We start from the raw sequence: 25,667 nt of genomic DNA on the forward strand, positions 1-25,667 counted from the left end.
TAGGATTATGTCAGTAAATTACTTTAACATAAATAGTATTAATGGTAGGAAAACTGCAGGATTTTCTATACTGTGATGACTATTAATTATCATTTCATCTACTTTTCACACATAACATACTAAAATAATTGAGTAAATTCATCAATCAGAAATTGACAGTCAATATACATAGTATATCTGGAGAAGGAAATGGCAACCCACTCCAGTATTCTCTTGCCTGGAGAATCCTACGGACAGAGGAGCCTGGCGGGCTACAGTCCAGGGGCTCGCAAAGAGTCGGACACGACTGAGCGACTTCACACATACATAGTATATCACTGTGCACTGTTAACCATATGAATTTACGGCTATAAGTTTTAGCTTTATTTGAATACTGGAGCTCCTTTATGCTTCAATAACAAATGGCTGACATAGTCCTCTTCCAAGAGGAACTATCCTGTCTTGTGTCTTCTTTGGACACCAGCTACTAAACCTCCTTCTAAAACAGACCCGTGTCAATAGGGACAAATGTGGCAGTTTAAACGTCCACACCACTTGCACCTTCTGACCAGCTTCTGATCTTGTCACATGGATTCTGAGGGCTCCTTTTTGAAGTACAGGTCTCCATGGAGTTTGTCTAACCCTGATGTAATTCACTTTTTCCATCGCAGGGTCCACCAGGCCCACCAGGCAGAGATGGTGATGACGGCATCCCAGGCCCTCCTGGCCCCCCTGGCCCTCCTGGCCCCCCTGGTCTTGGCGGGGTAAGGTGTCTTTAAGTATCGTTAACTTCAGTTTCTTACACCTGTATTGGAAGAAGACTCATTGGGGGATTTATTTTTAGTGGTTTTGAGGGAGAATCTGCTATTTGGATATTAGTATAGTATTTTATTTCATTTCTTTGGTTTCTTCATTCAAGATTCTGCTTTGGCAGATCTCTTTGTGCGCCCTTGTCAATTACAGGACAGGTCTTTGTGTTCAAGGAAGGTAGCTGCAGCCCTCGCGACCATTATTTAATTTGGGAATTTAATATCTTTTATCAATGGGGCACAAATAAGAGGTGTTGCATTATTAAAAAGTTTGATTAGATTGAATTATAAATGAAATCCCTGATCTTAAGCAATTTCACAAACATCCTACTCTTTTTATTCTCCTTGGCTTGAAGTCTGCAGAACCAACATTCAAAGCCATTTTGGGTTTAATTTGCTTGAAACTAATTTGAGAAAAGTACATTTCCCTTTTTCATTAATATCTTCTTTTAGCTTTATGCTTTAACAATGGTATGAGCGCCAAATGGCCTCACTGCAGGAAGGAAAACATATTTGCTTAATTGGCTAGCACTATGAATCAGAAGCCTGATTCTAATACCCAACTATATGCCAGTAAAATAAGACCTTTCTCCCCCAAAGATCTTATTATGATTGCTTATCTACTGAGTGCATTAAAAAGCACCTTCTTTAATAGATCTACCACTATAAGAGAGATCTTTAACAGTAAAGCTATTACTGTGAACTATTTTTTAAAAGTTTAATCTTCCAAGGGTCATTTTAATTTAATTTTCCTCTAAACTTGAATACTCTTTATACTCTTGTTGAAACTACAGCAAGAAAAAGATCCCTTAGTCGTTTTGTGTAGTTCCAGAGGAACAGGGCAACAGGTGGAAATGCAAAGTTGTTCTCTTGGTTTCTGCTTAATGTATCAGGGGCCCCCACTGACTTTTAAAGTTTAGAAAGCTCTCTTCCTCAATGTACAGGTAGAGGGTGGGGACTGAAGTTAGAGGGTTAACAGGGAAGGAAAAGTTTCAAAATAAAGCAGGGAAGCTCCCTATTTCAAACTAGGGGTGGCCCTAAATTTTAAATTCTTGAATTTTTTTAGGAATTTAGCTCGGTAGGGAAGTCTAAATTAAGAATGATGTAAAATATACTGCTCCCTTTTAAACATCAACAGAAAAATCTTTAAAAGTAGAATGAGAAAAATGAACTGTATGGCCAATAGTTATTTTATATATATATTTTTTCTTTTTCTCCCATCTAGAACTTTGCTGCTCAGTTTGATGCAAAAGGAGGTGGCCCTGGACCAATGGTATGTTTATCTCTAATTTTTATCTTAGCCAAAAAATTACTAAATAGGGAATTTACTTTATTTTTAAAGTTCACATAGCCATTTATTTAGCTACCTAGGTTAATAGTACTCAGATCAGATAAAAGCAGTAGCTATTTTTGTATTCAAATCTATAAAAATCTAAGCTTAGGTAAGGGGGTTCCATTTTCTCTACAAACATGCTTCCTTATGATAGATCAGATGTTTATTTCCAAGAAATAATCTCTGGAAATAACAACCATAATTTAAGCAAACCAATTTAATTTAGAAGAGTGATCACTCTAATTAACTTTCTTATGCCCTTTAATATTGCATAGAATTTTAGGCAACCAATAGAGACCCAGAACTATTAAGTTCTATGAACTTGCTGGAAAGGATCAGCAAGTTCTAGTCTAGATCAGCAAGTTCTAGTCTAGCCCATTCATTTTCTCTGTGTGTGTGTATTAGTCAGTCGGGCGTGTCTGACTCTTTGTGATCGAATGGACTGGGGCCCATCAGGCTCCTCTGTCCGTGGAATTCTCCAGACAAGATTACTGGAGTGGGTTGCTATTCCCTTCTCCAGGGGATCTTTCCAATCGAGGGATCGAACCCGGGTCTCCCGCTCTGCAAGTAGAGTCTTTACCATCTGAGTCACCGAGGAAGCTCATTTTCTATTTAGAGAGTTGAAGGTCTTTCCCAAGGACATACATGTGGTTAATGACAGAACGTCAGGCAAGATGTCTGATATTCAACATCATGGCTTATGTATCTAGTACTTGAATAAAACATTACATCATTCAACAAGTATTTACCAGTTATCTTCGATGAGACCCAAACTCTATTATGCCTTTGGGATACAAACAGTGACTGGGACAGATTCTCACCATCTCTCAAGGAATTAATAACATAGGAAATGTTTCTTTTTATCCATTTTTGATAAAAAGTTCTTTTTAAAGTCTGATTAATTATAAATCAGTATAGGAGAGAATATGACTGTGGTGATAAAAGTCTATCTTTTACAAGTAAACCTTCTCACAAGCATTAGTGAGTTTCGTTAGGGGAAAAAAAAACTGATAAGAAAATGCAAAATATATACTCGGGTGTATAAAACAGAGGGGAAAATTGCTACAAGTAAAAACATTAAGTTGATTAAACACTGAAGTTTAGTACATATCCACACATAATTTAGTGATTTTTTAATTGATTATTTGCAAACAAAAGTATTTATCTGCCCAAAGTTAAGGTAGTCCTTAAAATATAAATTTTACCTGGACAATGTATACAACGCTCTGTCTTCAAAAGATGTTCTGCTGTAGCTAATAGTCCGCAATAAGCTGATACACTGTAAGGGTAAGACAATATTTTCTGTAAATTAAAACTCTCACTTGAGAAGTAATAGGCCTTTAATTGATGATTTCCAATTTCCTGATTTTGCTGGTAATTTAAAGCATTCATAGCTGAAATGAGGAAGTAGAGATTTTCTCTTGGCTTTGTTTATATTGGATATTTGAAATTAGCCATTTCAGCTAATGCTGGACATTAAAAGCAGTACCCATATCTCAAGAAGAAGCTAAAAAAAAAAAAGTAACTCATTAATTAAAAAAAGAAAAACAAAAACACCTACATAAGTCTGGAAAGTTAATATGGATTTCAGATTTCCCTGACTTCGGAACATCTTTCTGGTGGGCAGAAAGCATTATGTTTTACTTTTAAATATCAGTGAAATATAATTTAAGCTTGCACATTGACAGGCATTCACAGACATATGTAATCAACAGATATTTGTTTCACAAACAGGCAAGATAGGCAGCAATAAAGCATTAAAATAAATTTCCATGTTGGAAAATCAATAACTATAAAACCCCAAAGGGTTCTTCTCTGAATTAATGAGTAATCATCCTGTACCCAACAGCCTCCACAAAATAAACTACCTTTTATGGAAATGAAATTGTTGCAAATACATGGAAAAATGAATAAATATAATTAAAAATTCATGGTGTCAAGGAAAATTATTTTTTAATGTGCCCCTGAAAATATTATTTTGATTGAATAGTGACAGTTTTTCTTTTAACATGGAAGCAATTTCTAAAACCAAAAAAAAAAATAATTCTTATAATTAAAATGATGTGCTTTTAATAAAATCCATATTGTTTCACTCTGGGCATTAATACAGTGGGGCAGACTTGACTGCAGAGTCCCCATAGACAAGTTACCTGAGGCTTGTTTGTGCAATATTTTCAGCGTTAGAGGCACGGCCCCTACAGAAGAAATTCCATGGGCCTTGCACAGGGGGCTCACAGGCGTATGCAGCTCCCAAACCAGCGACACTTGGTCTGACTCTGTGTGCTACAGAATGAAGAACCAAGGGGAGAACAGTCTGCTGCCATGTGGGCCATATTTTCAATAATAGTAACATATAATAGATTCTTCCAGTAGGACATTTCAATAGTATTTTATTTTTCCTTCACCCCTTACTACAACCACTTTTGTTTGACATTTTCAGCAGCCACTAATAGCCTTTAATGGAGCCATAAGATTATAACAAAGATTACAACATAAGATTATTAAACAAAAGATTATAACCTCCCTCTAATCATTAAGAAAGATTTTTGATCCTTTGCAATTTATGCCCCTTGTGGCAAGAAAAACACCAGTTTCCTAGCTAGGTATGATATGAGGAGATGACATATGATCAAGGAAATCCAGATGGAAATGCTTCACTGGCCAAATGCACGGTAGTTGTATATTCTGTACCATCTAAAGACCACGTCACTTCATTTCATTAGAAGAATCTCAGTATGCCCAATTACACACGAATTTAAGGAACTGGTGGCCACGCCAACTAACCAAGTTATGGTCTAGGTTAGGAGAAGAGGTGAAAGCAAAGGCAGAGAAACAGTGGAAGAAACTTGGGTCGGTAAATGCTTCCTTGGGAGGGACAAAAACTTATGAAATGAAACCAGGACAGTTCTGTTCATTGGTGCATCACAGACCGTGGCACTGCCGAGCTAGTCCTGTCTAACCCACCCTGAAGATGACTTTCCAGTGCTAACTGTGTCTGTCCTCTTCACAGGGGCTGATGGGACCTCGCGGCCCTCCTGGGGCCTCTGGAGCCCCTGTAAGTACCGGGAGCCTGTAGTCTCTCTTATGTAAAGAAGACAGAGAATTACATAAAGGCTTGGAGTGTGACTTACTGTGTTTCTTGTAGGGCCCTCAAGGTTTCCAGGGACCTCCTGGTGAGCCTGGTGAACCTGGTCAGACTGTGAGTACTTTTCCCCCTGTGTGATAAGTATTTTTTTCAAGAGGTTTATTAATATAGCATTAACAAAATGAGGGGTCTTCTGTTTTCCTAGGGTCCTGCTGGTGCTCGTGGCCCACCTGGCCCTCCTGGCAAGGCTGGTGAGGATGTAAGTATTTACTCTTAAGCATTTCCAAGTGTGCCATTTAAATACTCCTGCCTCAAATAGAATTTCTAGATTCAAATGAAGTATTCTGCCAAAAGCTGAATATGCCTGATGTAATTCTCCCCATATGGAAAATAATGTTTTAATGAAATAATGATTAATTTTCTTGCATTTAAGGAAATATCATTGGTAATTAGATACGTATCTGGATCCATTTTTTTATATAATGCGTTTTTCCCCCTGTTGTAAAAACCAAGATGTCCCCACTTTGATCTGATAGTTTACTAAGAAAAGGTTTACCCTATGATGCTTTGATGTTTTAGGGTCACCCTGGAAAACCTGGACGACCTGGTGAGAGAGGAGTTGTTGGACCACAGGTAAGATTCTTTTTTGTAATAACAGCATTTAGTCCAAACATCAGAGGTATCTCATGTATAAAATAGTTGCTAAAACTAGAATCAGACGAAGTGGCAATGTAGATGTCGTACTTATGACACTCCCTGGGGGCATCCAACAAATAAAGGAGCCTAGTTAAGAATGCATAGTTTTTATTAATGCTAATAATGTAACAGCAATGAGAGTAAGCCTACTGTAAACAACTAAATTGTGGGTTCTAAGAGTATCGTAGGATTAGTTACTCAAATTATAGCATCTTAATCACCTCTCTGTGCTTACACATATGCTAGTCTTTGATTCCAAGCTTGGACTTTGATGAGAAGAAACACTTTGGAGGGAAGAAATCAGGATCTTTTTATTTAGGATAAAAATGTCATCTGTCATCTGTGTTTCTTTTTAGGGTGCTCGTGGCTTTCCTGGAACTCCTGGACTCCCTGGCTTCAAGGGCATTAGGGTGAGCACCGTCTTTACCCACAAAAGAGAAAATGTTGATTACTTTTAGTAAACCCCTCAGGTACCTTTAAACTTCTGGATAACACATATTGGTTCAAAATTCCTGGAATTTGCCCAAGTGGAGAGAGAGTTAAAGAGTAAGGTGGCCAGAAAGTAAAGTGGAATGTAGCTTTTTTTTTTTTAAGTCTGTTCATAGCTTCCAAGAAATGAGGGTCCTACAGAGAAAACTGTATAAAATGGGTGCAACTTAAGAGGTATTTAAAGCCGTCCGAAGATCATAAAATGATTAATGATGGAAAGTACATGAGAGAGCATCTAGTTCTTTATGCTTCTCTTTCAAGTGAGGGAGGTTTAGTGACTTACCTAGGGCAACAGAGGGAGTTTGTTGGGGGCTGGGGCACTGGGACTTCTTATTCTCCTGAAGCAGTCACAAGGTTCTTAGAGAAACAGTAACTGCGAAGATAAAAGATGTTTGAGTTGACCGATCACTGTAATGAAATAGCATTTTAATAATGAGGATTTGCCTTTCAGGGTCACAACGGTCTGGATGGATTGAAGGGACAGCCTGGTGCTCCAGGTGTGAAGGTAAATACTAAATCAGAAGTCCTGTTTTTAAAACGATTGTAATTTCCTATCACCATCAAAAAACTATGTTTTACTGAAGGCTACTCATATTCTTAAGTATATCTGATTTCCTCCTCAATACTTTAAATCCCTCAATGGTCAGGACTATGGGATTCTATAACAAAAGGCCAATTATTAATAATATTCATTTAATTTAATACCTATTAAATGATTGAGATAAAAATAACGTCAATAGTTTCTTCTTCCATTTCCTTTCCTCCTGTAATTTCAGTTGTTCTCTGCAGCCAAAATAAAAGTAAATAAACATATAATCAGATATTAGAACACTGTGTTATTTTAAACTGTAAATTCCCCTTTGCCATGCACTAATTAGATAGGTACATTCATGTCACAATACACTTTTCAACGTCTTTCCTGTGATTTATCTGCGCACACTCAAAAAAATTTTAATTAGGTAATTAAAGTCTCAGAAGTGTGTTATCTCTTGGCTGGGCTCTTCTCTGACAGCGTTTTCAACTATAAAATGTTCTCTCTCCTATTAAGGAGATAATGTGATATTAAAGTGAATACCAACGTAATTACAAATTAATGAGTAACGAATACTAGTGGGACCAGAAATGAACATGAATATGGAGAATATGTTCTAACTCTGCAGCTGCCACACAAATGGATAAGGTCAAACTTCCCCTCCCTGGAGCCTAAGATAATAGCTCCGACTACTAATCACAGCACCATCAAATGCTAGGGCTGCGAGGAGCCTTGGAGACGCTCTCATTTTGCAGATGAGGGAAACTGAGGCTTAAAGAGAGTGAGTGACTTGCCCAAAGTCACACGTCTAGTAGAAGGGCACAGGCTAGAATTCCTGACTCCCACTCTAGGGCTTACTCACAAAGAACACACTTCAGATAAAAATCCTGGAAGTGAAGCCTCTTAAATGGTCTCACAGACCAGGTTTCTTCTATATCTAAATTAGATTATCTTGAAGGAAAGTTCCTTTTCATGTGCCATAGTATTAAATTACCACCACCACCACCACCATGGTTTTTAACTCAAGAATGTAGCTTGGAAATAATACAGCTCTATAAAATATTAGGAAACTTCAAATTTTCATGCATATTTTATAAAAGTAAAAATATTATGTTCAAAATAACTTTAAAGAGGGTAAATGTGTTGCAAGCAATTTACCCTATTGTCTCTTTTTATGTTATCGTTCCTAATATATAAGCCTCGTCTAAATGATATCCAAAATCTAAGGGGAAAACTGGGGAAAGGGTAAATAACATGCGACCATAGCTCCCTAATACTGTGGTATCTTATATTATCTGAATAAAAACTCATATTTTATAAATTTTTAAAACTGATGTGATTGGCATAATTGAGAAACAGTCTATGTAAGAAATGTGACATGAATACATGAATGATTGAAACTGAAGTGATGGTGTAAAAATTACCCAATCAGAAAAAAGCTATATATATATATATAATGAATAAAAACTCAATCCTTCTTTTCCATGTAGGGTGAACCTGGTGCCCCTGGTGAAAATGGAACTCCAGGTCAAACGGTAAGTATTGATTACTTTACTGTAAATAAAAAATGTGTACACTCTTTGCAAGCTGGAACTTCTTTAATGTTTTTGCTAATTACCATTTCCCTTGGCATTGTATTCTTTGATATTTTTCTAATAGCCTTCTGCCTAGTTAATTGAAATCCATTACCTTTTAGTTGGAATTAGAACAAGACCTATTTATTTCCAGTGGATTCTTGCACATGTTAGAAATTGGAAAAAAGCAAATGATGCCTGTGACTTTTCCCTGAGTTAGCAATTCTGGATTTCATTGGAAATATTTCTGCTTCCAGGGAGCCCGTGGACTTCCTGGTGAGAGAGGACGTGTTGGTGCCCCTGGCCCAGCTGTGAGTGCTTCCAGTTTGGTTCTTTTTTATTCTTTCTTAAAAGCTTCTAATATATGCCATTTAACTTTGCACTTGACTTTTTTCCCTCTCTTTTCTTCATAGGGTGCCCGTGGAAGTGATGGAAGTGTGGGTCCTGTGGGCCCTGCTGTAAGTTTTGACACTGAAGAATTTGGAAGGATTGGGAGTGTGGGATGGAACTGTCTTCTTTATTAATTCCTTGTGAAATAATGCCATTTTAGACACCTTACCAAATGTTCTCTGAAGGGTCTGTTTATAAGAACTACTATCCTCGAGGCTTGTAATTGATAAGTAAAATAAAATCTACCTCACCTGGGATTCTTGGAATGTCTTCCCTCTGATAATATACCATTGACGACAGACTGGCTGGCCGTTTGCTCTTGGCCAACATTAACTGTGACCACACCACTCTAAGCCACTTCAGTCTTCTCTTATTGTTTTGTGAATTTACTGGGAGGAAACTTCTCACCACCGTCTCCTGTGATTTCAGGGTCCCATTGGGCCTGCTGGCCCTCCAGGCTTCCCAGGTGCTCCTGGCCCCAAGGTAAGAACGCCGGTGACCGCTGTCGTTGCCTGAAAACTTTTTATTGTGACGTGAAAGAAAGGGACTATGTTTGCAGGTAGCCAGTTACAGAAGAGCAGCTTAATTACTCCTTCCTTCAAACTGGATACAGAACTCCTGGTTTTCTCTCTCTAAACCTGAAATAGATTATCTTTCTGTACCCTGAGCACAGTGGGCATAGATAAAGATGTTGGCATGGAAACTGACTCCATGGGGCTCCTCTGGTGTACTCTCTCAGATGAGCTGGAACTGACTAGTTGAGAACCAGAGTCTCTACCAAGAGAGACAGACGTAGATAGCAGATAGCCAAGATGGTCAAACCGGGCCAGGAAAATAGAAATGCAAATCCACAACTGTGGTGCGTGCTCAGTCACTCAGTTGTGTCCAGCTCTTCACGACCCCATGGACTATAGCCTGCCAGGCTCCTCTGTTCTTGGAATTATCTGTGGCACCAGACCTCATAAGGGAAATTATTGCAATTCTGAAGAAATGTCATAAAACTTGGTGACCTAAAAGCAGAGATTTGCTCTCATTTTTTGCTGACTAATGCCTCCGTGTCTATTCCTGCTTTTAGGGTGAACTTGGACCTGTTGGTAACCCTGGCCCTGCTGGTCCCGCGGGTCCCCGTGGTGAAGTGGGTCTTCCAGGCCTTTCTGGCCCTGTTGGACCTCCTGTAAGTAGCCATTGTCGTTAACCTAACTGAGCAGGAGGAAGGAAACGAAAGGAGTGAAGGCAGGATCATAGAACAGAAATAACTCCTATAAACCGTATCCTTCTCCCTTCCTTTTCCTTACAGGGAAACCCCGGAGCCAATGGGCTTCCTGGTGCTAAAGGTGCTGCTGTGAGTATATGGCTAAAATACGCCGCTGTGGCTTTCAATGTGTTTAATGGGCGCTGTCTCTCACTGTCTCATGATGGACCTTAATGCCTTTCTTCCCCAGGGCCTTCCCGGTGTTGCTGGGGCTCCCGGCCTCCCTGGACCCCGGGGTATTCCTGGCCCTGTTGGCGCTGCTGGTGCTACTGGAGCCAGAGGACTTGTTGTAAGTGGTCGTGGCTGATGCTCCCCTCATTCTGAAATGCCGTCCCTACCATCCTTTCATCCCCGTCTAGACTTCCACTTGCCTTCTAATCATTCTCTTTCTTCACCAGCATTTTTAATTTGTATTTTTCCTATAAGTTCAGGCACCTGTATGTATACCATCTCCCCACCTCTCTCTCTCACACACACACACACACACACACACACACACACACACGCAGACACACCCACCCCTCCTGTTCTCCTGCAACATCACCCCAGAGGTCAGGGAGGCACATCTCTGTTGCACCAGTCTCATCCTTTCAAGTCAAGACTATTCCCCTGTAGGTTGTTTACATGTGAACTGAGCGTGTTTCATAGAGAACTAAAGCTCGGTTACCCTGACTCATGAGCAGTCCCTGATGTTTGTCTCCCAGAAGATTGTGACAGATGTCTGTCATTTGACCACTGTTTTGTATTGGACCCTAGGGTGAGCCCGGCCCAGCTGGTTCGAAAGGAGAGAGCGGCAACAAGGGCGAGCCTGTGAGTAGTTCTGTAGTCACGGTTTTATGGAATTACTACTTTTTCAATCCAAAAAGTAATACTATTTTTTTTTAAGTTATTGCTTTTTCTCTAGCTGGATGTAAAGACAAATTTTATTTTCCTGCGTTTCCTTTTTTTTTTTTTTTTTTTAATTAGGGTGCTGTTGGGCAGCCAGGTCCTCCTGGCCCCAGTGGTGAAGAAGGAAAGAGAGGCTCCACTGGAGAAATCGGACCCGCTGGCCCCCCAGGACCTCCTGGGCTGAGGGTAGGTTCCAAACACTCTTGACACCCAGACACGCCAGAGGCACTCCTTCACTGGGAATTGGTTAGAATTACCAAGTGCATTTTCTAGATGAAGGAGGCATCTGCTTTCCATCTGCTGTCTTAAATCACTGACTCTCAATTTGATATGTTATAAAATTGGTCTGGAAACAGGGTTGACCTACTTTTGCAGAATGCTTCTCCCACACATTCCTTTGGGGTTTGGAGGACGTTTTTTGGCTTGGTTTGTTATTGTATCCCCCGCTGAAGGGCATCAAGATTTCTTGCATGCATGCCATGTTTCAATAAATTCTGTTCTACCTGATGGAAGAATTTTCTCTGATTTTCTTCTGTGTTTTGTGTACTTTCTTACAGGGAAATCCTGGCTCCCGTGGTCTACCTGGAGCTGACGGCAGAGCTGGTGTCATGGTAAGTTGTCCATTATTCATATCCTGGAAAGGAACCTGATGCTTCTGGTGGTGGGTATGACATTGGCTTTAACAAGCTCCCCTCCCTCTTCTTTTAAATAGGGCCCTGCTGGTAGCCGCGGTGCAACTGGCCCTGCTGGTGTGCGAGGTCCCAGTGGAGATTCTGGTCGCCCTGGAGAGCCTGGCCTCATGGGACCCCGAGTAAGTTTCAGATGGATTCTGAGAAAGTCACACCTGGCACTGTTTCCTTTTTTAAAGGGATGATTAATATTTGAAGACAACAGTAACTTTTAAAAAATCAAAAGTTAATTTGTTAGTAAACTTGCTGACAGTTCTTTTTTTAATTTAACTTTATCAAAGCCCAGTAGATATTTTGACAAATTTAGTTAGTTCATAAATGTCCTATTTATTACTTGATACAATGGCTGTGAGGTTTTTGGAAGAATAGATTTATTTTAATATATCCAAATTAGATTGGTTCTCCTATCAGCATGAATCTTTTATCTCAATTTGTGAGTTTTATATAAGGTGTTCACGAAATGTATTAGGACTATACATTATCAGTTTATTACATTCATAAGTGAGTCATTTTTCTAGCAATCACAAAGTGCTATAATGTATTCAGCATCACACTAGCCATGGAGAAATGACCTTTAGAGCCGTAGACACTCTAATCCATAGCAATAGAGTAATTTTTTGCCTCCATTATCTCTTATGGATGGGTATCAACTGTAATTGTACCATAAATAAGTAATAAAGACACCAAACATAGCAATAAAAAAAATTCACTTTGAAAACTGCTTACTAAAAGTATTTGTTTTTCTATTACAAGATAGAAAAACATATACGTTTTGCCCATACAGTGTTGCTCAACAGTTTCTTGAGATATCTTTAAATGGGTCAGTTGCACGAAAATTCAATAAAAAGAAAGGCATTAAAAATAGAATGAAGAAAGTTTTCAGAGCTTTTTCATACCTTCTGGCTAGGGCTAATATCCCTAATTTTTGCCCTAAGGCAACAAACAAACATTGGGAGAAAAGTGCTTTTGTGACATTTCAATTCATTAGAACCGTGAGTACATGTGGGAAAGTGCCAATAGGAAGGCATCCTCATTTGTTTTACAGGGTTTCCCAGGTTCCCCTGGAAATATTGGCCCAGCTGGTAAAGAAGGTCCTGTGGTAAGTATCACTTATATTTTCAAGGACACTTACTGCACCCTTATCAAGTCTATTCTGTAGCTTATTTACACGTGAAGACGTTTATACTGAAAATAAATATCAGCCACACCTATGTCTGGGAATGCAAAGTAATAGATTGTATTACAGAGTCCAAATGAGCACAGGAGCAAAAGGAAAAAGAAAAACAAGGCAGGGAAAATGGAAGAGGGTGATAAGGTTTGGAAAAGAAGGAGAAGGGGGGGATTGTGTACAGAGGAGACTGACCTGGGTGCGTGTGTACTGACATCCTATTCGGAAAAGGAAAATGGATTCATGACATCTTCTAGAAGAAGTTCCATGCATTCAGAAGATGATTCTGTTTCATCCCATGGCAGAATCAGAAGCTTGAGGTTGTGAGATCCTGTAGATGCTGAGTGAACACTAAATAAACTCTGGTTTCAGGGTCTCCCTGGTATTGACGGCAGACCTGGACCCATTGGCCCAGCGGGAGCAAGAGGAGAGCCTGGCAACATTGGATTCCCTGGACCCAAAGGCCCCACTGTAAGAATCACCACCACCTCCTCTCCCTCAGCACTTCTTCGCATCACATTTCATCAAAACTCTCATTTCTCTCTGGCATCAGTCCCCTCTACCTCAAGGGGTCCCTTTCAACACAAGAAAACTGCAATTTACCACTTACCACATTAAAAGTTGACCTCCAGTATGTCATTGTGAAAACTCACATCCTGAGTTGCTTACTTCTGCGGACACAGGTGGACCTTATTGTAATCTAGAGCTGCACAATGATGGGTCATGCCTTAGATAACAAAATTCAAGGATGAGGAAGCTAAAAACAAAACAAAACAAAACAAAATCCCAAGATACTCCTATTCAGAATTGTCATGGTTAATTTGACATTAAATGTATGTTTTTAAAATGTTTATTATAGGGTGATCCTGGCAAAGCTGGTGAAAAAGGTCATGCTGGTCTTGCTGGCGCTCGGGTAGGTGTTCATTTCTGTGTGACTCTATCCATGTGGTATTTATTCACGTAGGATACACACTCCTTGGAAAAGACCCTGATGGCGGGACAGATTGAGGGCAGAGGAGAAGGGGGCGACAGAGGATGAGATGGTTGGATGGCATCACTGACTCAGTGGACATGAGTTTGAGCAAGCTCTGGGAGATAGTGAAGGACAGGGAGGCCTGGCGTGCTGCAGTCCATGGGGGTCACGAAGAGTCGGACATGACTGAACAACTGAACGACCACAACACATCTTTGAGGCCATTGCATATCATTCCATCGCTTTCTTTCTGCAATGGTACCCCCAAGGTTCCTTTTACAATCGAAAAATGTCTTTTCTCTTTAACCACACTTAGAAGGCAGTGAGCTATAGAACAAATTAGAATGTATACTAAGTCAAAAATATTGATGGATGCTTTTGGCCTTTATTTAATTCATTTTGTGATTTAAAAGCTATGAATATGCTAGTAGCAGTCTCTGGCCCTTCATCCATGGATTTCCCGTGAGCCGTATCAAAAAGTCAGTAGGTAGTATCTGGGCCTTGGTTGGGGACCCACAATATTTAATTCATGCTAAAATGTCAAGATTTGTTTTGAGGAGGTCACACGTGCTTTAGAGGACCTTATGTTGTCTGACTCAGGAGTGACGAACACTGAGCCTTTCTGCTAAACATTTCAGGGCGCTCCAGGTCCTGATGGCAACAATGGTGCTCAGGGGCCCCCTGGACTACAGGTGAGTGTTCTCCCACTCTTGTCCTATTCTGCCCTAAAATGAATCTAATCCCGCAAAAATGGCCCTGTTTTTTCTTCAGCCTGAAAGTTATGTAGCTAGAAAGCAAGGGTGGCATATGCCTCTATGTAATCTTTCCTATCACTTTCAGGGTGTCCAAGGTGGAAAAGGTGAACAGGGTCCTGCTGGTCCTCCAGGATTCCAGGTAACTCAGCTAAAACATTCAGACTAGGGGTCCATATGATTATTTTGGTCAGACTGTCCACTGGTAAATCATTACACCACTCTCCCCCCACCACACAGAACATGATTTCAGAACTGAAGCAGATAGAGGGCAAGTGAGAAGCTGCTGTGTAACACAGGGACCCCCAGCCTGGTGCTCTCATGACCTAGAGGGGTGGGATTGGGGTGGGCGAGGCAGGGTGGCTCAAGGGGGAGAAGACTTATGTATACTTATGGCTGATTTACAATGTTGGCAGGAACCAACACAGCACTGTAAAGCAATTCTCCAATTAAAAACTTTTTAAAAGAACTGAAGCAAAGAAGCGTACATGTTTTTCAAGGCAAACTTTTCTGTAATCCCTTCATAACACACAGTGGTTAGTGATCATATTGATATTAGATAGTTCCCCCCAAAACCAATTATTAGACAATCCCCCAAATATAGTCATAAAGATGGAGGTTTGTGTTTTTTTCATCTAGGGTCTGCCTGGCCCTGCAGGCACAGCTGGTGAAGCTGGCAAACCAGGAGAAAGGGTGAGTAAAACAAGTGATCATAAATTTGCCTAAACTTGGGACTTTTCCTCTGTTTAATATCCTACTGCAATGCAATTATGATATACAAAAGGAAACTTCATATTTCATATGTTAATGATAGTGTTCCACGTATGTTGGTACTGTTGGAGAGAATGAGCCAAGTTACTCATTTTCATTCAAATTACTTTGTTTTAAGGATTGAATGAAACATCACATTATGGAAGTGAAATATATCATGAACATTCCATTTAATAGCCTTACTTTTTTGTATTGTTCTTGGTAATGTTAAAATACAGATTATTTCCTTCTCCATAGAAAAGAAGTAAATGCACTGATTTTCCATCAAACTAGGCCCTGAAAAATTGCTTTTAATGTTTTTCTTGGCATTCAGACATGACACCGCTATTCACAATCAGGGCATGAGCTCTGAGTCATTTTATCTATAATTGTGATGAATGTGCTTCAATTCAGCTACATTCTGCGGCCTGCTCTCCTTTGTCAACAGTGGGGCACATTAAGGAGACAGCTGGTCAGTAATAAAGCAGATACACTTGGGTATACAATTAACTAGGTAATGGGCAGAATATGATTGTTTCTATTAAGAGAGCAGTCTGTTATATAACTAAAAATAGGCAATGTCTGATACTGTTCATCATCATTATTTATTATATTATCAAAGGAGAAGAGTCTTTTGTCACCTTTAAAAAAGCAATACAGTAAATAATGAGAAACTAAAATTTTCTCCCAGGTTCTAGGGGAGATCTATCTTTCATATCAGTGGAATTCTCACTTTTTTTTTAATCTTTCCATACACCACTGAAAGTTTTCTTGTTCCTAACAGCCTGTGTACTTATACACTCATGGAGGTAGAGCCCATTTGGCTTTATTTTACTCTTTCAAAAATTTTCTAAACATCGTAAACATAAGTGGATCTAGAGAAAATACGTAAATGTCATACTTTATTTATTTCCATGTTTTGCCTAGGGTATCCCTGGTGAATTTGGTCTCCCTGGCCCTGCTGGTGTAAGAGTAAGTATTACTTTCATAAACTCCTGGCAATATTTTTAAAACAAATATTGTGCTTTCTTCTAAAAACTACTGATGACCTTGTAACAACAAATTTCTGATACTCTTCTGTAGTCAAATCGATTTCTAAGTTGATAATAGACTTTTGTATCTAATTGCTCATATTTCTTATTAAAAATCCACAAGGTATAAAAAACAGAAGTGAACTAATATGTGTATTATATTCAGTGACTTATACACACATGTGAGGTATGTTTATATGACAGTGACTTGACCTGAGCTAAGAAAAAGTAATATCCTATTAAGATTTAAAGTCAATTTTTGCAATGCCTGTTGGTACTCAAAGCCTAAAATCTGAAATCATGAGCCTACTCTTATTTAAAAAATTAAATAAATTTATATAATTTGTCTGTGGTCATTAGACTAACTGGAAAGATTGGTTGGCCCCTAAAGTATCCTGTTATGTAGCTAGTTACCATAGAGCTGGGATGCCCGCACAAATGTAGTGACATAGGACCATTGGGAAGATCCCCTGGAGAATGAAATGGCAAGCCACTCCAGTCCTCTTGCCTGGAAAATTCCATGAACGGAGGATCCTGCTAAGCTACTGTCCATAGGATTGCAAAGAGTCTCACAGGACTGAGCAACTTCACTTCTTCAGGACAATAGAACCAAATTGTAACAAGGGTCTTTGAAACAGCTACAGCGTGGAATTACATGTTAAATATTCTGAACCATAGAATGCTATGTTGTAGTGATATTTACATGCAAATTGGGACATGTTTAGATAGGTAGAAAAATAAATAGATAGACATATATACAAATATACACATTTCATATATATATATATTCTGTTTTATATATATGTATACACATATATATATTTATATTATACCTGTTACATCCCTATTGTGTGCAATTGTAAAAAGAGAGCATAGATATGAGGATATATAATCTTATTTACACCTGGTATTGCTTTTCACTGAAAATGATACAATCTTTCCCTTTGAATACTATGTATAACTGGCATCTGTTTTTACCTATGGATCTATTAATATCACAGAAAAAGACCAAAAGAGGAAATGAATTCTAAAAGTTGAACATTATACTCGAGAGGCAACAGATTTTGATGTTGTAGCCATAGACCACTAGAACTGAATAAAACCTTAGAGATTATCTCATCCCATCCTTTTGTTTTACTAGCAGAGAGATTATGGGAAAGTAATTGTAATTTACTTGTAAATGGAGAGCTGGGATTCAGAAGCTAAACAAGCATGAACTCTGATGTATAACATGATATCTTGGAAAATGATGAACAGCACAACACCTCTTCTGATTCCTTCCCACAGGGGGAGCGTGGGCCCCCAGGTGAAAGTGGTGCTGCTGGGCCTACTGGGCCTATTGGAAGCCGAGGTCCTTCTGGACCCCCAGGGCCTGATGGGAACAAGGTAAAATGTGCTCTTCTATATTGCTGGTTTGGCCCAGTATGCTCTAGAATAAGTAAAATCCTTTACAATAGTAAATAAATTATTTCTCAGATTTTTTAAATTTACTTTCAGTTTGGTAATGATTTCCACCTCAGTAAATAACAGTCTGATTCTAGTAGACCCAAATTATTCCAAAGGAAGCAAAACCCCAGTGTTGTACACACATAAATGAATTAGTATGGGTTTTTACTCTTTTCTCATCACACTATTCATACTTTTGTCTTCATCTAGAAACACCATATATATCTGGACACAATTTTTAGAGAATGAACCTTTACTTTCCCAACATCCTAGAGTAAAATTTCAAAAAGTAACTCAATAAGAGAATTTGTGATGATAAAAACTAACTGGACAGTACTTTCATCTCCAAAACCTAAGCCTGAAAACTTGCGTTTCAAAATAGAACCTGTGATTTAGATCTTAAAATAGATGGAATTATACATTTCTGAAAAACAGATTACTTCAACCACAGTAAAAAGAAGGCAATTTATACTACTTCTGATTCTTACCTTTACGGGGTAAAGAGTCACTGTAAAAAGCTATTTTGGTATATGGAAGGATATTGGAAAAAATAACAATAAGGTAAGAGGGCAAGAGGAAGGAAGAATGGAAATATTGGTTCTCTGAGAAAGTACTTTCAAAGGGTTTTATCTCGGAAGCCAGTCAACAGATTTTAAGTACATGGAATTGTAAGGTGTTATAGAAAAATGGAAGCTATAGTCCCCACTCTTAAGAAGATTAAAATGTAAACATCTCCCTGGTTGATGAGGTCTCTTTCCACATTTCCTGTCTAGGCTAAGAGACTTCACCTTGAAACATGTTTGTGGGCGCACATTCTTCACTTTCTGCCTCCCATTGTCGTCCTCTCTTCTCCTGCAGGCCTGCCTGCCTTTAAGAGCAGGTTATAGAAAACTTGGCGGGCACCCATCCCCACCCCCCACTTCTCTTGGTCCCTGGGTCATTAACAGCGTCTCCCTCACTTAGAGCCTCCCTCTTTCAGTAGGCCTCCTTTGTGTGTCTCTAGGCAGGAGAGAATGCTATCCATTAAATGTATAAATTGGAAGCCTTCAAGAGTTCATCTCTCCACTTTCTTCTTTTTACCGCAGCAATAATTGATTTCGCATGTGTTTGATTCAAGGGCGAACCGGGTGTGGTTGGTGCTCCAGGCACTGCTGGTCCATCTGGTCCTAGTGGACTCCCAGGAGAGAGGGGTGCGGCTGGCATTCCTGGAGGAAAGGGAGAAAAGGTACTGTCTTGGCGCTGGGCCTTAACACATACTATTGATGAACTCTAGCAAACAAGGCTGCACAAGGTTAACTTTTTTTTTTTTAAACAGTTCTTGGCAGGTGGTCTGGTAGCATTTTGATATCTATCTGTATACATTTCCCTCTGCCACCTAGCACCTACGTGTTTCTAAACTCACCAATCTGGCAAAATTCCTTGCTACCATGGAATTTCACGCAAACAGATGGTGTTGAGTAATACATGAGGCTCATTTTAATGCCACTAACAATAATGCCTCCGCCTGCCCTAATTAATGGGAAGAAGCTATATTGAACAGCTGTCAACCGTGCTGCTGCATTAGTTATGCCATAAGAGGGATCGGCCGCGGAAGCCCATTGTGATGTTGCCTTATAATTCTGTCCACATGAGTTTGTACTTCACTTGATTATGCTTCAGGAGGGTGCATGGAAATTAGTAAAGAATAGTTAACACTAATCTGGAAAGGGACTTGAATTTTTTTGTTGTTATTTTTTCCTTCTGTATTTCTATCAAAGGAGTATTTCCATTCGATTTTTTAGAAGATGGTAGGAAATCAAAACATTACTAAAGATCTTAAATGAATAAAGGTATTATAGCTTCTTCTATAGAAAAAAAAAAAACAAACTTCAATTTTGATTCAAAAGTTTGGTTGGGAAATAAAAAGTTGCTTTTGCTTTATATTTTAGGGTGAAACTGGTCTCAGAGGTGACATTGGTAGCCCTGGCAGAGACGGTGCTCGTGTGAGTAGAATTTTGTTTGTACTTATATTGGTGTTTTTTTTTTTTTTTTAAAACATTTCACTCCATTTGAGTTGAGAAGCTTTCCAAAATGGAACTGACAAAAGAGAGAGTCAGGGTTAGTAAAAGGGTATTCCAATCACATCATTTTACATGTTCCAAAAGAAAAATTCAAAAGAGGACTTACTCCCTTGAAAATTATGAAAATTATGAATTTTCTCCCTTCCTTAGTTTTAACTGTACCAAGTGCAAACTACCACCCCAAATCTCTGGGTTTAACAGAACATTAAATTATTGTTTAAACTAACATAGGGCTTTAGGAAAAAAAAAAAAAAGCAGTAATTCTTGCATTTTAAGAAGCCATATCCTATAACAAGGTTCTATATACCCTAAGAATTCATCATTCAAGAGCCGCCCCAAGATTAACTGTTAATGGTGTGGAGGTGTCAATGATAGTCCCATCAAGGTATAATAATCCTACTCTAGAATACTGGCCTCTTGGCTTTTCCGGGCCATAAGCCCCTTTGGTTCTTCTCACCTCTCCCTCAGTGCTGGGAGCTCCCTGTGACACATTCATCATAGTCCTGTCTCTGAATCACACAGTCCTAACTCTTCTTAACAAGGCTAGTCATTTGCTACCCTCCAGGGAATTTTAAAAGGGCAGAGAGTTCAGATCTCTGCAGTTCCTAATCTGGCCATAACCTAGACATTTCCATGACCTTCACCGCTGCAGTAACTCTCCTCCTGGGAGTGGCTTCTGATGCCTTGATAATTAGAACTGAAATGCATCAGAGGCTTTCTTGATGTCTATCCTGAGTGTCCAGTGAAAGTGTTCCACCACTGAATAAGCACAGCAAGGGGAGAGGGTAAGTGTCCCTTCTGACTGTACGGGGTGTTATTAACAAGACTTCTCTTTTGGGGTCTAGGGTGCTCCCGGTGCTGTTGGTGCTCCTGGCCCTGCTGGAGCCAATGGGGACCGGGTAAGCATGCATTTTCACTGACTTGCAACTCTCTGACTGATAGCAATATCGAAAATTCCCTGCTGCCCTGGCCCCATAGGGCCCCAGCAATTCATTTTTATGCCTTTGTATAAAGCCCATCTATTTAAAAACATACCTGTTAGTGTGGGGCAGCAGAGAACAAATGCTACGTGGTTAAAGTTCTCTTCCTTTTCTATACATGTGCCTGGTATCTGAGCTGTACTTTAATCCCTATCATTTGTTTGAAAGTCTTTTGGGGTTGCCCATTAACAATATCCTAATGTACTGAGCTTTGCTGAAGCTTTCAATTGAAAAAAAAAATCAATAAAATACATATGTTCCCATTTCACATCGAACAGTCCACTTAAAAGAGACATTATTTATTGTATTGTGCAAATTGCCACAAGTAGATCAACCTCGTGTCCATCTAAAAATTAAAACGTCCTCCTTCTGGTATTGCAGACACTGATTTATAATATTTCTACAAGTGTATGACCAATACCCCTTCAACCTCCAAAATGAATACATTAGGCAGAGTAAGAATCCATTTCACTTCTATCTGTGAGATGTGGATTAGTCGCCTCTTTGGATGCAGTTGTGAACTCTGACGAGAACCCACTGGCTACCTCTGTTTCCTTTCCTGCCTACCTCTTTGAGCATCTGTGGGAGGCGCACTGATGCACTCATTTTGGGTCCCTTTGTAGGGTGAAGCTGGTCCTGCTGGCCCTGCTGGCCCTGCTGGTCCTCGTGGTAGCCCTGTAAGTAGACCAATTCTGGATCAATTTGGACACTCATAACTTTTAGACACTGATGAGTCTGAGGTTTGCTAAGACATTTTGCAATCCCTTCTCCCACCTAGGGTGAACGTGGTGAGGTTGGTCCCGCTGGCCCCAACGGATTTGCTGGTCCTGCTGTGAGTATCATGTGATGAAAGTTAATCCAGAAACACCCCAAGTGAACAAGTAGAGTGCATTGGAACACCTGAACTGTAACTGTTCCTTTCTACAGGGTGCTGCTGGTCAACCTGGTGCTAAAGGAGAGAGAGGAACCAAAGGACCCAAGGGTGAAAATGGTCCTGTTGGTCCCACAGGCCCCGTTGGAGCTGCTGGTCCGTCTGTAAGTTGAATCCACAAGTGGTCAACACAGCCTGGGCAGTTACCCATGAAATCTTGTAACAACATATATCAATCAAGTGCCTTCTACCCATCAGGGAACATATCAGATAGAAGACTATTTTTAAAATGAGTTAAAACTTGTGTACCCACTTTACATATTATAAAAGTATCATAAATATTGTTTTATCTCATTTATTGGATAACCCCCTAAAGGTGGTAATATTGAAGTGGGAATTTTATGTAACAAAGATAATCTCTAGATTTGCTTCTAATATACATGGAAATAATCCATTGGAAGAAAAGAGTAACATTTATAAAGGTTGTTTTGTGATTTGACCCCATCTTTCTTTGTTTCCATGTAGGGTCCAAATGGCCCACCTGGTCCTGCTGGAAGTCGTGGTGATGGAGGGCCCCCTGTGAGTACTTACAGTGGATTTGTATCGTTTTTCTTTCTTCAGAAGCTATTAGGGACAACTAGAGAGTTTGGGAATTTTTGGCAATTTGGACTATAATAAGGGGAGTCTTGAGGCTCAAGCTAACTCTGTTTGGAGAAATTCTGATACTGAAGTTAAGGGTCATGTTCCTGGAATGTTAACTTAAATTCCAGCTGGAACTCAGTGCACTGTATATTCTTAACACTTCACTTGAGGTAGTAATAACAAGGTTAAACCCAGGTAGTTTCATTGTGAAATGGGTAAAATATGTCTTTGGTACCTTTTGTCCTTCTATTGATACACCCCTCTTCTGCCTGACCAAGTCCCTTCCCTGGGTCACAATGACTCCCTAGAGACCCAGAGCTCCCTAGGAATGAACTCCACTGACTCCTTCTTCCTCTCATTGGACAGCAGTTAATACCCTTGGTCTTTTACTGTACCTTCCTCTGAAAACAAAATGACTTACTCCATGCCCATTCCCCTAGAACCCAGCCAGGTAGTTAAGAGTTACTAATATATACACATTGATGTATAATAATAGAATAGTGTCTTGCCTTTATAAACATCATATAATCTGATAGCATTTCAGAAAGAACTATCAGAGCCTTAATGCAAAACACGCGCACTGCAATCTGGGCCATGCTGGTCAGGAAGATGTGCGGAGATGGAGGGTCTCTGGGGTCCTGGTTAAAATAAAACCCTCTCCAGGGCTGTCACTCCCTACTCTTTGGTCCGTCCTTGGTCACATGTATTGAGGATTTTCCTTCTTACCCAGATTCCTGGAGTTGGTGCTGACTGTGGAATTTTAATGTGCTTGGCTTTTAGGGGGCTACTGGTTTCCCTGGTGCTGCTGGACGGACTGGTCCCCCTGGACCCGCTGTGAGTAAATCACTTCCCAAACGTGTCTTCATTTATTTACTCTAGCCAAAACCCCTAGCCTCTAGTAGGAACCTGTTAAGAAACTCTCTATGGAGAAACATGCTACAGGTATTTTGCTATGACTTTCCCAATCTGAAATCATTTGTTCCGAATCATTAAGGTAAAATCATCAGAAATTATATTTTCTAATATCAGTTTAAGAGGCTTTTATTCATATGAACACAAGTCCCCTTGCCCCTTTTAGGGGCATGGTCTCTGTTTAAAATAAAAATCAAGACAGTTTTAGTCACTTATCAGTTATTTCTATATCCAATTACCCTTTATGGCCAACATTCTGCCTCCATTGTTAAAGTATAATTGTTCCTGAATTTAAAGGTGGTTTGGCCTCTAATTTAATTTTGATTCGGACTCTCCTGTCAGGACTCAAGAGAATTTAATTAATTACCAAGGATTAAGTCTTCCGGTTAAGGTTTCTGGGGGAAAAAAATAGCAGAGATGTTGATTTCTTGGAATCCTTTCACAGGTTCATAACAGGAAAATCTTCATTCCCTGTAGGCATGTAATTAAACCTAGTTGAGAGCATATGTGATTCCTCAGTTATGAACAAAATGCTGGTACTGGCTTTCTTCGAAAAGAAACAAGTGGAGTCCTCCAAAACCCACAGTCCCATTCGTTTACAACTGACTTTTATAAGCCACTTAGCTCTGATTCCAGTATGCTGCTGTGGTACAGCATTGCTTTTCCGCACAGATGTTTACCATACCCTCTGCCTCAGTTGTTCAGTTTATCACAGCGTCAGGAAGGCAGATGAAAATTGCTTCTTTCTACAAGAAAGATTGTTTAAAGATCTAAACCTTTCTCCAAAATGGCCAGGATATTATTTTGTGGCTTCAAATTGTTGACATCTTAATATTTAAAACCTCAGCTGCTCTCTCCCTGCTCCATGATGATTAACAGAAAGTCAATGACTGCATACATTTGCTCACAGGGTATCTCTGGCCCCCCTGGCCCCCCTGGTCCTGCTGGCAAAGAAGGGCTTCGTGGGCCTCGTGGTGACCAAGGTCCAGTTGGTCGCACTGGAGAGACAGGTGCCTCTGGCCCTCCTGGCTTTGTTGGTGAGAAGGGTCCCTCTGGAGAGCCTGGTACTGCTGTAAGTGATTTCAAACTCTTCTTTCTTAATACCTTATGTTGAATTAAAATAAGTCCCATATACAAATCTTCACATGGCATATATTGGTTGATGAGTATTGCAGGTTCTCAAGTAGAACTCAGTTGAGCCAGGAAATCTGTCCAACAGATACTGAGGTGTCAGGGCTTCAGTAGATACTCAAAAGGCACTGGGTGGAGGTAACAATGAGTGAGTGAACTCACTGTTTTATCAATAGAGCCTTTTAAGCTGTTGAGGGTACCTTACTGGGTACTGGGATTAGAGCAAAATTCTATTGCTGTGGTCATCCTACTGTAAATTAATCAATCTCAGTAAGCTACCAATTTTTTAAAACATGCAGTGTGCAGTATTATTGCCACCTCTGAAATGTGATTTTTACTAGACCTGGTTTAGTTAGAGGCCAAGGTCAAAAATTTTGCTTCCCAACATAAATTCTATGACTCTATTCCCTCACTCTATGATGACTTCATTAATTCCAACCACGTGTTTTTAAATGTCATTCCACTGGTCTCAAGGAGAAACCAGGTACAAAGAAATACACATGCCAAAATGGAAACTAACTGTCATCACTAGAGAAAAGATAGCCAAAGATATGTCCTACTAATAGGAGGTCACTAGCCTTTTTTCTGGGTTTCCCAGGTGGCACTAGGGGTAAAGAACCTACCTGCCAATATGCAGGAGACTTAAAAGACATGGGTTCGATCCCTGGGTCGGGAAGATACCCTGGAGGAGAGCATGGCAGCCCACTCCAGTATTCTTGCCTGGAGAATCCCATGGATAGAGGAGCCTGGTGGTTTACACTCCATGGGGTCACAAAGAGTCAGACAGGACTGAAGTGACTTCGCACGCGCGCAGCCTTTTTCTACACTAAGGATAAACCCATTCTCAGAATCTCAAACCAACCTGTATTATCCTGTAGGGTCTTACAGTAATACTCAGTATTTTTATTGTTGTTTAGGGGCCTCCTGGAACCCCAGGTCCACAAGGTCTTCTTGGTCTTCCTGGTTTTCTGGGTCTCCCAGGCTCTAGAGGTGAGCGTGGTCTACCAGGTGTCGCTGGATCTGTGGTAAGTGTTTGACACCATTCTTATCCTCGTTAACATAATAAAAGATGTTAAAAGCTGCCACTTCAACTGTGACAGATTGATCACTGAATAACTCCACTTAAGATTTTTTATTCATGGCATGTCTTTATACAGATCACATGTCACTTAACTGAGACGCTTTAATACTACCTCCTTTAGACACATGTTAGAAAGACACAGCTTAACGTTATG

The 25,667-nt window shown here is 39.8% G+C and overlaps 1 protein-coding gene and 1 long non-coding RNA gene across 3 annotated transcripts in view; one reads left to right on the forward strand and one right to left on the reverse strand.

Moving 5' to 3' along the window:
• The window catches only part of COL1A2 (collagen type I alpha 2 chain), a 36,475-nt gene that overhangs the window by 4,523 nt on the left and 6,285 nt on the right, over positions 1 to 25,667 (forward strand). For both annotated transcript variants that reach the window (XM_006053950.3, XM_045166348.1), the window contains 37 exons: positions 651 to 743; positions 2,014 to 2,061; positions 5,132 to 5,176; positions 5,267 to 5,320; positions 5,412 to 5,465; positions 5,786 to 5,839; positions 6,259 to 6,312; positions 6,843 to 6,896; positions 8,414 to 8,458; positions 8,755 to 8,808; positions 8,911 to 8,955; positions 9,317 to 9,370; positions 9,963 to 10,061; positions 10,185 to 10,229; positions 10,330 to 10,428; positions 10,896 to 10,949; positions 11,106 to 11,213; positions 11,585 to 11,638; positions 11,740 to 11,838; positions 12,762 to 12,815; positions 13,257 to 13,355; positions 13,744 to 13,797; positions 14,496 to 14,549; positions 14,698 to 14,751; positions 15,249 to 15,302; positions 16,287 to 16,331; positions 17,678 to 17,776; positions 18,954 to 19,061; positions 19,765 to 19,818; positions 20,742 to 20,795; positions 21,500 to 21,553; positions 21,655 to 21,708; positions 21,804 to 21,911; positions 22,273 to 22,326; positions 23,170 to 23,223; positions 24,212 to 24,373; positions 25,350 to 25,457. In XM_006053950.3, coding sequence (XP_006054012.1) covers positions 651 to 743; positions 2,014 to 2,061; positions 5,132 to 5,176; positions 5,267 to 5,320; positions 5,412 to 5,465; positions 5,786 to 5,839; positions 6,259 to 6,312; positions 6,843 to 6,896; positions 8,414 to 8,458; positions 8,755 to 8,808; positions 8,911 to 8,955; positions 9,317 to 9,370; positions 9,963 to 10,061; positions 10,185 to 10,229; positions 10,330 to 10,428; positions 10,896 to 10,949; positions 11,106 to 11,213; positions 11,585 to 11,638; positions 11,740 to 11,838; positions 12,762 to 12,815; positions 13,257 to 13,355; positions 13,744 to 13,797; positions 14,496 to 14,549; positions 14,698 to 14,751; positions 15,249 to 15,302; positions 16,287 to 16,331; positions 17,678 to 17,776; positions 18,954 to 19,061; positions 19,765 to 19,818; positions 20,742 to 20,795; positions 21,500 to 21,553; positions 21,655 to 21,708; positions 21,804 to 21,911; positions 22,273 to 22,326; positions 23,170 to 23,223; positions 24,212 to 24,373; positions 25,350 to 25,457 — 2,535 coding nt within the window. The remainder of the gene's footprint in view (positions 1 to 650; positions 744 to 2,013; positions 2,062 to 5,131; positions 5,177 to 5,266; positions 5,321 to 5,411; positions 5,466 to 5,785; positions 5,840 to 6,258; positions 6,313 to 6,842; positions 6,897 to 8,413; positions 8,459 to 8,754; positions 8,809 to 8,910; positions 8,956 to 9,316; positions 9,371 to 9,962; positions 10,062 to 10,184; positions 10,230 to 10,329; positions 10,429 to 10,895; positions 10,950 to 11,105; positions 11,214 to 11,584; positions 11,639 to 11,739; positions 11,839 to 12,761; positions 12,816 to 13,256; positions 13,356 to 13,743; positions 13,798 to 14,495; positions 14,550 to 14,697; positions 14,752 to 15,248; positions 15,303 to 16,286; positions 16,332 to 17,677; positions 17,777 to 18,953; positions 19,062 to 19,764; positions 19,819 to 20,741; positions 20,796 to 21,499; positions 21,554 to 21,654; positions 21,709 to 21,803; positions 21,912 to 22,272; positions 22,327 to 23,169; positions 23,224 to 24,211; positions 24,374 to 25,349; positions 25,458 to 25,667) is intronic.
• Positions 654 to 7,231, reverse strand: LOC123334643. The gene is made up of 4 exons (XR_006552627.1): positions 7,097 to 7,231; positions 6,675 to 6,764; positions 3,327 to 3,400; positions 654 to 784 (listed from the first exon to the last, which is right to left on the reverse strand). It is a non-coding gene; the product is annotated as an uncharacterized LOC123334643 (long non-coding RNA).

The sequence above is a fragment of the Bubalus bubalis genome, chromosome 8 (genome assembly GCF_019923935.1).
Source record: "Bubalus bubalis isolate 160015118507 breed Murrah chromosome 8, NDDB_SH_1, whole genome shotgun sequence".
Taxonomy (NCBI): domain Eukaryota; kingdom Metazoa; phylum Chordata; class Mammalia; order Artiodactyla; family Bovidae; genus Bubalus; species Bubalus bubalis.